We start from the raw sequence: 12,402 nt of genomic DNA, 5'->3' as shown, positions 1-12,402 counted from the left end.
AAGTATCCGGCGGAAAATCCTCTGATATCCAAGTTAGACAAACTCTTAGAGAATAATAGAGGTGTTATGAGAGCGGCAAATTGGCAGTGCAATGGAATAAAAGAGCTGGAAATTGGACCCGGGGGCGGCCGTCGGCTGGAGAAGAGGAGCTCCGCTGCCTGGGTGGCGGCGCGTCGGCGGGCGACGTCCTCCTGGAGACCTGCAAGAAGTCGGTGGCCGGGCTCTCCGGTGCCGGCCCTCCGATGGTTAAGTTAGTCAGGGGTTAGTATGAGGAAAGAAAGAGTGAGACAGAAAGAACCCCCCCTTTAAGTGGAGGAATTCCCCTTTTATAGGGAGGATCGGCTACATGTGATGTGATAGAGCAAATTGGTTGTCGTACAGTTGGTCATTAATGCTTGATCATGTAAGTCAATGCTATCATGGTAGGAGATTAGGCCGGAACCCATCGTCGCGGAGTCGCCATCATTTGTAGGCATGCGGATTTGCCGTGAGAGACTCGATGTCCGTAGGCGACGGAAACCATAGGCTTTAATTGTTGAGTAAGCCCAGGGGCCTGCAAGGGCCATGCGTTTTGACTGTTGAGTGAACCGAGTGTCTGCACGACCCTTCCACATTAATTGTCTGCACGACCGTGCTGCGGGTGGACGTAATCTCAGTGTGCAACTCAGGCGTCCTCAGGTTGGTAAGACTGAGTATCGCCAAGCCGGAGGTCTGCTCAGTTGGCCCCTGCCCGGAGGAGGTCTACTCGGTCGGTCCCTGCTCGGAGGGGTCTGCCCGGTCGGCCCCTGCTCGGAGGGGTCTGCCCGGTCGGCCCCTGCTCGGAGGGGTCTGCTTACCAAAGCGTGGCGACACTTTTCCCCCCAACAGTTCCATCTCAGAAATGACTTCAAATCTTTCAGACTTTGGATAAATAATCATGCTCATTATGTAATGTAGAGACCTCATTTCCACATTGAGTTGGCTTCCTTTGATCTTGCATTTTTGTTCACTATCTCTGTCTCTAGTATGCATTGCATGGCACGTATCTGGTTTTCAATAATGTCCGCCGGATTAGCTTGGTTGCGCATTTGAAGGATTCACCCAAGAATATGATCATTTAATTCAATGCTGATATTTCTAATGGCAAAGGAGGCACTTCCCAAATAAAACTTAAGATTTTCATAGAACTCTCGAACAAGATCTGGGTGGATGGTCCCTTGAGTCTGCAGAAAAACTCCCATCTTAACTTCTAATAAGCTCTCTGATTTTGAAGCTTTCTTTCTTCAGAAACTAAAAGTCAATGTTCTTTCTTTGGAGTGGAAAAGGGCACAGTACTTGGTATCCTTGTAGAAGAGGCTGAAACAGGAAGAATGGAAGAGTGATCCTCTAACTGCTGCTTGATCTGAAATTTTTCCTTGACATTCTTTTCTTGTTCTATTTCTTATCTCTTTCTTCTTTGAGGAAGCATCATTCTTAGGGCCATAAAGAGATGTGGGGTGAGATGCTAAGGTGAGGGTAAGAGAGTAGAGAGATCCGAGAGAGGATGTAACAGATTTTCTGGGGTCAACTCATGATCATCAAGGGTCCACACTTCTTCTTCAGGAGTCAACTTGATAATGGGCTTATTTTTGTTGCACTTTGCCTTTCTCCTGAGGTCATTGTGGGGTCGACTAGTCTATTTTTGGGGTCGACTCAAATTTACTTAAGGTCAACTCATGATCCACAAGGGTTGACTCATGAAAGGGGTGATATTCATTGGTTTCTATTTTACTTCTATGGTCATCCTGGTGTCGACACGACTTCTCTAAGAATCGACTCATAATTTTCAGGAGTCAACTCGAGAATGTGCTTGTTCTTCTTGTGCTCTGACCTTCTCTTGTGGCCTTTGTGGGGTTAACTCTTCTATCTTTGGGGTTGACTTGAGATTGTCATGTGTCGACTCCAATCTATTAGTGTCGACTCGTAAAAGAAATAGTTATCATTACTATTTGTATTCCATCTGCAGTCATTCTGGGATCGACTCAACTGCTTTAGGGGACACCTCTTCTTCTTCAAGGGTCAACTCAAGAAAATACTTTTTGATGTGCTCTATCGTTCACCTTTGGTAATTGTGGGGTTGACTCGTCTATTTTTGGGGTTGACTCAAGTTTGCTTGTGGTAAACTCATGATCCACTAAGGTCGACTCGTGAAAGGGATAATTTTTATTGCTATCCATATTCTGTCTCCAACCATTCTAGGATCACATCGATTTTTTTAAAGGTCGACTCTTTCTCTTTAGAGGTCGAATTGAGAAAGGGCTTGTTTTTGCTACGCTCTGCCTTACGCTTGGGGTCACTGTTGGTCAACTTGTCTATCTATAGGGTGGAATCAAGTTTGCTTGGGTTTGACTCGAGATCTACTAAGGTCAACTCATGTAAGAGCTAGTGTTTACTAGTTTTTGTTTTCTGTTTACAACCATTCTGGGGTCAACTCAAATTCTTCTAGGATCAATTCGTAATCTTCAGGAGTCGACTAAAGAAAGGGCTTGTTTTTGTTGCACTTTGACTTTTTCTTATGGCCACTATGCGGTAGACTCGAGTTTTCCTGGGGTCGACTCGTGAATCACAAGTGTCGACTCATGAAAGGGTTGGTATTCACTAGTTTCTTATCTATGGCTATCCTAGGGCCGACTCGACTTCATGGGTCAACTTGAGATCTTCGGGGGTCGACTCTTCTTCTTTCGGAGTCAACTTGAGAAAGGGCTTATTTTTGCTGTGCCTTGCCATTCCCTCGTGGGCATTGTGGGGTCGTCTAGCCAATCATTGGGGTCCAGTGAGATTGCTTTGGATCAACTTGCGATCCACTAGGGTCAACTTGTGAAAGTGCTAGTATTCACTAGTTTTTGTTTTCTATTTATGGCCATCCGGGTGTTGACTCGACTTCTTTAGGGGTTGACTTGTGATCTTCAGGAGTTGACTCAAGAAAGTGTTTGTTCTTGATGTACTTTGTCTTTCTCCTATTGCCACTGTGGGGTCAACTCATCTATATTTGGGGTCGACTCGAGATTGCTACGTGTCAACTCATAACCCATTAGCAATGACTCATGAAAGGGCTAGTTTTCACTGCTATCTTTTTTCTTTTTGCGTCCATTCTAGGATCTACTCAACATCTTCATGGGTCGACACTTCTGCTAGGGTCGACTCAAGAAAGTGCTTATTTTTGCTGCACTTTACCTTTCACATGTGGTCAATATGGGGTCGGCTCGTCTATCTTTGGGGTTGACACATGATCCACTAGGGTCGACTAGTGAAGGGGGCAGTTTTTATTGTTATCTTTATTCTATCTATGGCCATGTCGGGGTCGACTCATGATCTCAGGAGTCAACTCGAGAAAGTCTTTATTCTTATTGTGCTCTGTCTTTCACCTGTGGTCACTATGCGGCTGACTCTTCTATTTTTCGATCAATTCAAGTTTTCTTAGTGTCGACACGTGTTCCATTAGTGTCGACCTGTGAAAGGGCTGGTATTCATTGCTCTCTATTTTCTACCTGCAGCCATTCTAGGATCGACCCAACTTCTTCAAGGGTCAACTCATGATCTTCAGGGGTCGAATCTTCTTTCTCAGGGGTCGACTCAAAAAAGTACTTATTTTTGTTGCACTCTACCTTTCACTTATGGTCAATGTGGTGTCGACTTATCTCTCTTTGGGGTCGACTCGCAATGCACTAGGGTCGACTCGTGAAAGGCCTAGTTTTTATTGCTTTCTATTTTCAATCTACGACCATTCTAGGTCGACTAGACTTCTTCTATACTCATCCTCGATCAAGTATACTCTTCGTATCAATGCTTACAAAGGATCATATTCTACTCCTACAGGAAATGTCCAATTATCTCTTGAGTACGCCGGTGGTATTCTTACCAACCTCAAGCACTTCATAGAATTCTAATGCTATAAATTCAGAAGTCATTCTAGCTTATTCTCTCAACTTGTCCCATTATGATCTCATGAGTTTATCTTTCTCTCAGCTAGTCTTCATGGACATTATGATATTATGGCCTCATATCAAAATACTCCGCTAATCTTGAATATTTGGATTCATTTGACTATAACTTTATCTCGACTTTCTGGCCTTATTCAGGTGACCTCAGAAATTTACATGTCTGGTCTAATATAGTTTACATCGGCATCCTTAGGATGACCTCAGGCAAACAATTTAAAAAATGAGTGAAAGAAAAAAGCACGCTCAAAAAATAATTCTATTTCATGACAATGTTTGATTACATGGAAGGTTAAAGACCAAACTAGACTACTACATTATAAGGGAAAGATGTCTGAAGCAGCCTAGCTCTAGCACTACAGGGCCAATTACTCCAGCAAGGTCACCTGGCTTAGGAGACCACTCTTCATCTCATCCCGAGGGTCCAAAGTGGCACCAAGAAGCATAATAAAAGGGTCTGCAAAAGACTATTGCTTGGGGCTCAACAACTCCTCGATATCATCTTATTGTCCCACTTCTCGGCCTCGTCGTTGTTCGCAGCTAGGTCAAGGCCACTAAAGTTGGCCTAGGGGAAGAGCCTTGATACCTGACTCCTGCCCTCATCCAAGCCGTCCATAAAGGACTCGACCACGCTAAGGGTGAGCCGGACGTGGTAGCTCCCCGATGCTATGAATTTTTCCACCACCCGGGAAGCGCTCTTCTCAGCCTGGGTGATCCGAAAACAAGCAACCTTCATCTCTTCCTCTGTAGTAGCCACCTAGTGCAATACCACCTTGATCTAATCCTTCTCAACCGTCAGCATGCTCTTGAGGAATCCAACTTTGGCCTCTGTCTCAGCAACCTTCTCCCTAGCCTCCCCACAAAGCCAGTCGAAGCATCTCTATGTAGTTTTGGAGAGTTGTTACCTAGGGAAAGTCCATCCTAAAAGTGGGAAAAAGAAGAATCAGTGAGAAGGTCGGCTTCCTAAACGAAAAGAAAGGAGAGGAATGGTGGAACTTTTTATGGGCAGATTTCAAATACCTTCATTTAGAACAACAAATATACCAACCAGACCAGTAATGCTTGGGAATTCCTAGAAACTAAGCAACTAAGTATAGCTCTATTTCTAGCTTTTTTGATAGCAATATATTTCGTAATTAGGTAGCCAGGTCAAGTGAACAATCGCATATGTAAAGGTGGGCGAAGACACCTAGATGGGCCTTTGCCGAAGGAAGATTGTTGATCCCTTCATCGACTCTCCTATTGCATATTTGTCTGCATATTTATCAACTGTTGTGACCAATACGCACCAGCAACTCCGTTGCAAACGTACTCCCGTGGGGACCCAAGCATTCTATATGTTCCTGCAATATAACAGTTTGCCCAATCATTTGCCTCTCCCAGTCAGCATGCACCTATTCTTGCTTCTTTGATGGGGACCTCTCCATCTTCATTTCTAAAGCCGAGAATGAATCAATATCAGCAGCTGTTAAGTATAAACCCTCGCTATCTACTAAGAGCTAGCCACCATCTAAGGTTGAACCAAAATGATTTAGCGAATAGGTTTTATAGAGATTTCTCCCATGGTGACAGAAAGAGAAGCCAGAACCTCTCCAAACATGGTAGATTCGCAAGGGCTCCACCCTCTTTTAAAGAATTCTAGATGGCCTAGATCAATCCGGTCGAGCATTTCCCCATCGAGATCAATGGACACACATTGCACCCACATTACTCTCAGACAATCAACAATGCCTCAGGAGGCCAAGGGTCAAGACTCGTCCTTCCGGGGACAATACTCATGAGTTAATGCCCTTTTTAAAACAATAAAAAGTCCAACAAAATGATTACTTTCCTCATCCGAACTAAAGAGGCTCTTCATGCTCAGAAGTGTGGGCCCAAGTTATGGAAATAAGTGATTGGGGTGATGTGGCATGATAAGATTCGTCCAGGTCATCATTTACATGGAGACCCGGGCATTCTTAAAAACTCTCCAAGGTATCCTGGTCAGCACCTCCGAGCCACAGAAAAAGTCAGGACAAGCAGACTAAAAGCAATTGATTTGCAAAGCCAAGGTACCTTAGCTCAAGCTGATGACCAGTCAGCTCGATGATCGGCTCGAGTCGGATAGGACTTTCTCACAGAAGTGGTGGCCCAACGCTTCTGCTCAAATATGAGTAGGGTTCCAACAATTCCACCACATGCTTGATAGTTACGGTACTTTTCTGGATTGTTACACCATGTCAGCAATTTGTTACAGCACAATCCAAAATTTGTTGGAATATAGTTCGCTGAAGATGTGGGATCCCAACTATAAAAGAGCCTAAAAGGCCCTCTGCAGAGGTTACACAGAGAGAGAACACTCCATTACTCTTCAGTACTGGCATTACTATTCCTTTTTCTTTGCTTCCCACTAAAAAATTCCTCTCCGACGGGCATGAGAGGGTCTGGCCAAAGCCAATCTGGCGAGTCTCTGACCCATGCTTCTTGTCTTGCAATCCACTGAGGTAGTCTACATCAGCGTGCCGAGAGCGGCAGCAATAGCTTTAAAAATTTAATATATTTATTTGGCAAGACCTAAATAACTGTCATTAAATTCTGTACAGAAACAGTTTTTTTCTAGTAAGTTGATTGTTAATATATTTAATAAGAAGAGTTAAAAAATTAAATGGAGCATTGTAGACATTTCATCGGGCACAAGAAGCAACTTTATTTGCCCTTAGGAGTACCATAGATGAAGTTGGGATGGGAGTCACAATTTGTTGTGGGGAAATAGGAATATCCAAGCCTTGAATGAGGAGTTTGGCCAAGTATTTGCTGATCATATTATTGAAATTCCATCTGCTAGGCTACCGCTACCTGATAAGTGGATCTGAAGCCAAACAGTCGGGGCTTGGTGCAGAGAGTTGTGCTTATATATTTTTGATGCAGCCTCGGGTCGGTCATCAGGAAGGTGTTTCTTGGTCTCGGGTTTGGAAATCAGAGCCCTCCTGGAGGACAGTTCTTTGTTTGGAAATTGGTGTCGCGCCATTTTCCTACGAAGCAATGTAATTAGAGCCCATTTTCCAACCTCCAATCTGAACCGATTGACCATCCTTTCTTTTTTTTTTCTTTTTTTTTTTTTCAGATGCAGCCATGTAGCGTGGGAAAAACTCAATGGCACTCGGCAGTTTACACTTCCTTCGCCTCGAGCCGACTCTAGGTGAGTGGGGTTAAAAGTATCGCCCACAAATGATTTGATTGCCGCATCGATGCTTGCATAATAGGACTACATCTGTATATACTGTCGTACGGAAAGCTAGGCCTCGCATACTTTTGACTGTACAAATACAACAAAGTATTTAGCCGAATACTGATAGCTCATGTAGTCCAAATGATGATAAAACAGGGGATTGGCATTGTAGTTAGTGAAGCTGATGGGTTTCTTAATATATGCAGGTGCCCGAGTTTTGTCTGTTTTCTGTCCGCTGATGGTTGAGGCTGGGCCGCTTGGGTGCTGCATGAAGCGCTGACAGAAGCACAAACGCCAGGGTTTCAATGCCTAATTGCTCAAAGTGATTCACTCAACCTTTTGAAGGTTCTGTGCGGGGCTCAGCAAATCCATTTGATTTTTCCGGTAAACAGGCTAAGCAGATCTATTGAAGAATCAGACCTTGACAATTTTTTTGGCGCTATGCAGAAAAGTAGGTTGCTGTCGCAACAATAATAAGCCAAGATGGTATTTGCAGTGAACTCCTCAATTAAGTAGTCATGCATTATGATAGAAACTCCCAATTCTCTGGCAAACACGGCTCCTTTTTTTAATTTTTTCACTGAAGTAGCATTCAAATAATGTCCTTCAAATCTATCAATTACAACATGTTTTTTCACGGAAGTAGCATTCAACCATATGATCTTCTGGTTGTAATGGCAGAACACCTGTCTTAAGTGATGTATAGCCGTTTTCCTATCAAAGAAAAAAAAGGTTAAGGAAAAAGAAAAAAGAAACTTAGCTTTCTGCGAAAAATGCAATTTACAAGGACATCTGCATCCCATCATTCTTCAGTTTTAACACCGGTCAGCTCTGTTTATCTTGATGGTTGCCCTCCTGAACACTTCAGTAATGAAACCAAGAAAATATGTTCATTTGTAAGTCAATCATGTTACACTAAATTCCAAAAAGGAAAATTCCTCACGATCCAGAATCATACATACTCTTTAAGAATGACATGGTCTCTTTTATGCAAGTAGAGATTCAAGCAATTCAGTAAAACAGGATATAAATTCTAGATGCATCAAAACCACCCACCAGATCATATTCAACCTTGCCATGCAAATAGAACTTCCCCATGAAACGCTACAATTTCTTTTCTTTTTTCTATCCACAGGAAACATACCTCAGTTCTGGACATACTGATTACTCTAGTCACTGCAAGACATTCCATCTTTTACTCTTCACCATGTGAATCAAACTCATATGAGCTGTCTCCACCAACCACCTTCAACAACCTCTAACCTTAACACGAACCACAGATCCAATGGCGATAAAATTACAATCTATGGTAATTTCAAAAATCATGTGGATGAATTTCAGATGAAATGTTCTTCATCTTTTTGAATATCTGGTTCGTCTGCTGCTACCATGCAAAGCTCCACCACCCACGAACCTGTTGAGCCCACGGTCCTCTTCATCCTCACTGGACCCATCAGACCTCCATCTCGACCCCCCTCTCATGCTTCTCTGTTCAACAAGGGTATCTTTTTTCTCAAACCTACAAACCAAAAACACATCAGTTAAAGACCTAAAATGAAAATGTGGGTGCATGTCACCAGTTTTTTCCATTAACATACATACATACTTGTGTGTACGTATACATTGGCCATCCAAATCGAGAATCCACAGTATTGATTTAATTTAAGCCTAAAAGAAATACCTAGAAACTTAAAGATACATGTTTTGCATATTTCTAACCTTAAATGGATACAAAAATGAATGATACCAATGGAACTAGTGGCTAATACCTGGTACTACACATAAATTAGAAATTCATATCATAGGTCATGATTCACACATCTTAAAAGATGGGTGGATTTGAATTCAAGATATTGATGATTAGACTATAGTAAAACATAGTATCATGCTACTAAGACTGTTCTTTTTTTTTGGTCCACTTGATACTTAGATTAAAAACCACCAAAACACAAACTATTTCTAGGCTTTTTATAGTAATCCCATTCAACGGTTCAAATCCTCAATTTGGATGGCCTATCATTGGTCTGGAATCATCAAACATTATAACAAATGTTTAACATTTATTATGTAATCCAATACATACATACATTCATAACATACTTAAATATGTACATAGAAATAATTTTGGACAGTTAAATAAGTGTCATTTGTCTCGACAATAAAAATTTGATTAGACAGTTAACTACCTCCATGAGCTTATATTAGCCTCATCTGAGATCTTGGTCCAAGATCTATCCAGCAGATCCTGTTTGCCTGAACTTGTCATATTCTGATCATGAATTAATTCTTTTGAACTATCATTGCTGTAAGATGTGTTTACTAGATAGTTGCGATCAACGGAAGTGATTCTGGGCATAAGTGCATGGGAATTTTCTGTATAGACAATGACATCAGATGGTCCCATCCTCACAGAATCTTTTTCATCTTGAAATTGACGGTCATCCTGAGGCTCTCTAGACACATTTGCACTCAGCTCTTTATTCTGAGAACCAAAGTGAAACTTTATAGGAACTGAGTGGTCAGCAGATTGATATCCTTGTCTATTATCAGTTTGCTTTCTCCTGTCTGCAAAATTATTATTATTTGACAGTGAATTCTCCCCATCCTGGGATTTTGATGAAGACACAAAATCAGCAGCTACAGAATTCATCCTGGAAGTAGGACTTCCCAGAGATGCAAGGAGCTTGTGTTGGAGAATAGACGGAGCCTTGCTGGCAGATTCCAGACGGGCATTACTGATGGTGCTATTTGTAGTTGCATATGCATCAATTTTGTTTGAAGGGAGAGAATGTAAATTTGTTTGAAGAATAGGGGCAAAATTTGTAGAAGAGGGAGTCATTTGAACATCCTGGGAAGAAAAATGATCACTGGCCATGTTTGTGGTCATAACTTTTTGTCGTTGCACCTCAGGCAGCAAATCGAGACATTTAACCTGTTGAGAGGACATGTCATAAATTGTAAGGGATGGAAGAATTTGAAGACACGCTTACAGAATAAATATACACAAGTGTCATCATAAGTTCGCAAAAAGTAGTGTCAGAAATTCTTAAAAATTATTACAAGGAACTAAACCATCAAAGAACATTTTTCTATATTACCTCTTTTTTCTGTCCTCGTACTAAACTCAGAATTCAGATAGCATGCTCCTGTTAGAGTAGTTGAATCATGTGCTATATTTTAGCTTTGCCTCGATTATTCTAAGCTAATAATTGGAATTGATGTCAACTTCAGGACAGGCGGTTTTATTGGCAGGTGTTCTTTTAGGGGACAGACAAGACTGTTGGGACATGAAGTAGAGAAGCTCCATTCCTTGGTCACTTGAATCAAGAGGGGCTGTGGAGGTTGACTCGGTCATAGAAGCCAAAAAGTAGAACAAAATAATGAGGGTACGGAAGCACGTATGAGGTACATGTTAAAGCAAGATAGCCAAGATTTATATGACTGCAAAACCTTATGTGGAAGAATTTGTGGTTCGGAAGATACAAATTTCCATATTTGAAGTTAACTTTGATGGTAAGAAGACAACTCATGGGGGCCTTATGGAGGAGAGATCGCATTAGAAGCAAGAATTAATTTCATAGTTTGATTTCCTAGGTTTTCTAATAACCATCAAGGTGTTGATAAAAAATTTACTTTTTTATCCTGTATTTAAAGCCCATGCATCAAACTTAACTTAAGGTATAGAAACCAATATTAAAATAGTATACCAATACTTGGGAAAAATCAGAAAACATATGCATAGATACAAGTTCAGCAAAATACATGCATATATAGTTAAAGATGTCATTCAAGTTATAGACTTTAGAAACATCTCATCATTTTTTGTGAAATTATAAACGTTAAATTGAAATAGAGATTTTGGTAAAGCAAGAGAAGAATAGATTATTTCATCAGTCCTAACTGGTTCAGAGTAGACACTAGCAAGTGAAGAATAGATCTGCAAAGATTTTTGTTCTTTTTGAGAGAGAGAGAGAGAGAGAGAGAGGAGGAAGACCCACCTACATTATAAATATGAAAATCCCAATACTTCGGGATGCACCATGCAAGACTCAAATCTAGAACCTCTCATTGCTAAGTATATGACAACTGGGATAAGCCGTAGTTCTTGCAGCTAAGAGTAATTAGAGGTATATGATATATAGAGATTCAGGATAGCATTGCAGAGCATGCCAACTTGCTTTCAGACTACAGACAGGAATTATTGAGTATAAAGAAAGCTACGTAGTGGGGCCTAGGAATGAAAGGTGAGATTATGGCTTGACTTATATTGAGACGAGTTGTTGTTAGCATCTTGCTTTCTTTGTATTCAGGATTGATCACTGTTTGGCAAATCATAAGGTCCGAAGTCTATGTACATTGTTTATGGACATGCTCAAATTTGATAGTAGTTTACAAATGGAAGATCTTAACAAGATATGCCAAATGGATGTTCCAAGAAACACTTCACAGTTATTTTTTTTTGTAGGTCAATCAAACATGGATGTCAGCAGTGTTTATATTCCAAATGTTCTCTTAAGGAAGCATTGAGAAGTGGTGATTTTGGTTTTGAGAGAATTTCCTTACAAAAGAGATATAAAGAGAGAGGTCGTCTTTGCAGGAGAAGTGGTGGAACCAATTAAATAGTGAAAAAAGGATTTTCTGATATCTATCTTTGAACATGGAATGTGAAAGACTAATTTATCATCACTTAGTAAAGACTGAAAGATGTTTCTTCAACATCAAGAGGTTCACATGATAATTTTGATGATGTCTTTTCTATCTATTTTTATCCTTGTTAGAATTTTTATTTCACATATATCCTTGTAAATATGGTTCATTGCATAATTACCCTTTGTTGGCTGATTTTCCATCCCGTTCGGGCAAGTACCGAGGAACTTAGGGTTCCAAAAAACTCGGTTTGTCAACACAAAAAGGCGTCGAGTCTCAACAGCAACAAGGTTGGTGTGCACAAGCATGCCATCGGCATCTAATTAGCTAGAAAGATAATGATGGGGATCGAAGAGAGGATAGAGAGTAGTACGGACACCAGTGCCAAATCAGCCATCACTCGAGTCTACGGTCGCCACAGGGTGCAGCCAGTTCAGTCGGCTTGATTTTATTTTGGATTGATTTCATATTATAGGCTTGTTTGCATATTGTCATTTTAGGACTTTTATGGGATTGTTTCCTTTGTAGGGTCTTTTGTTAATTTTGTGACCCTATATATATGGGTCCATGCACTTGTTTAGGGTTAGTAAA

At 41.0% G+C, this 12,402-nt stretch overlaps 1 protein-coding gene across 3 annotated transcripts in view; it reads right to left on the bottom strand.

Moving 5' to 3' along the window:
* Positions 1-8,035: 8,035 nt before the first annotated feature.
* Positions 8,036-12,402, bottom strand: part of HOS1 (ubiquitin-protein ligase) — a 41,940-nt gene continuing 37,573 nt past the window's right edge. For all 3 annotated transcript variants that reach the window (XM_008793138.6, XM_088715511.2, XM_026805098.4), the window contains 2 exons: positions 9,351-10,096; positions 8,036-8,683 (listed from right to left, as the gene is read on the bottom strand). In XM_008793138.6, the coding sequence (XP_008791360.1) occupies positions 8,518-8,683; positions 9,351-10,096 (912 nt within the window). In that variant the 3' untranslated portion in view covers positions 8,036-8,517. The remainder of the gene's footprint in view (positions 8,684-9,350; positions 10,097-12,402) is intronic.

This window comes from Phoenix dactylifera, chromosome 1 (genome assembly GCF_051530095.1).
Source record: "Phoenix dactylifera cultivar Ajwa chromosome 1, Ajwa_hap1_PhDact_Kaust_v1.1, whole genome shotgun sequence".
NCBI classification, from domain to species: Eukaryota; Viridiplantae; Streptophyta; class Magnoliopsida; order Arecales; family Arecaceae; genus Phoenix; species Phoenix dactylifera.
The sequence above is the reverse complement of the archived record's forward strand: the minus strand, read 5'-3'. Positions and strand labels throughout refer to the sequence as shown.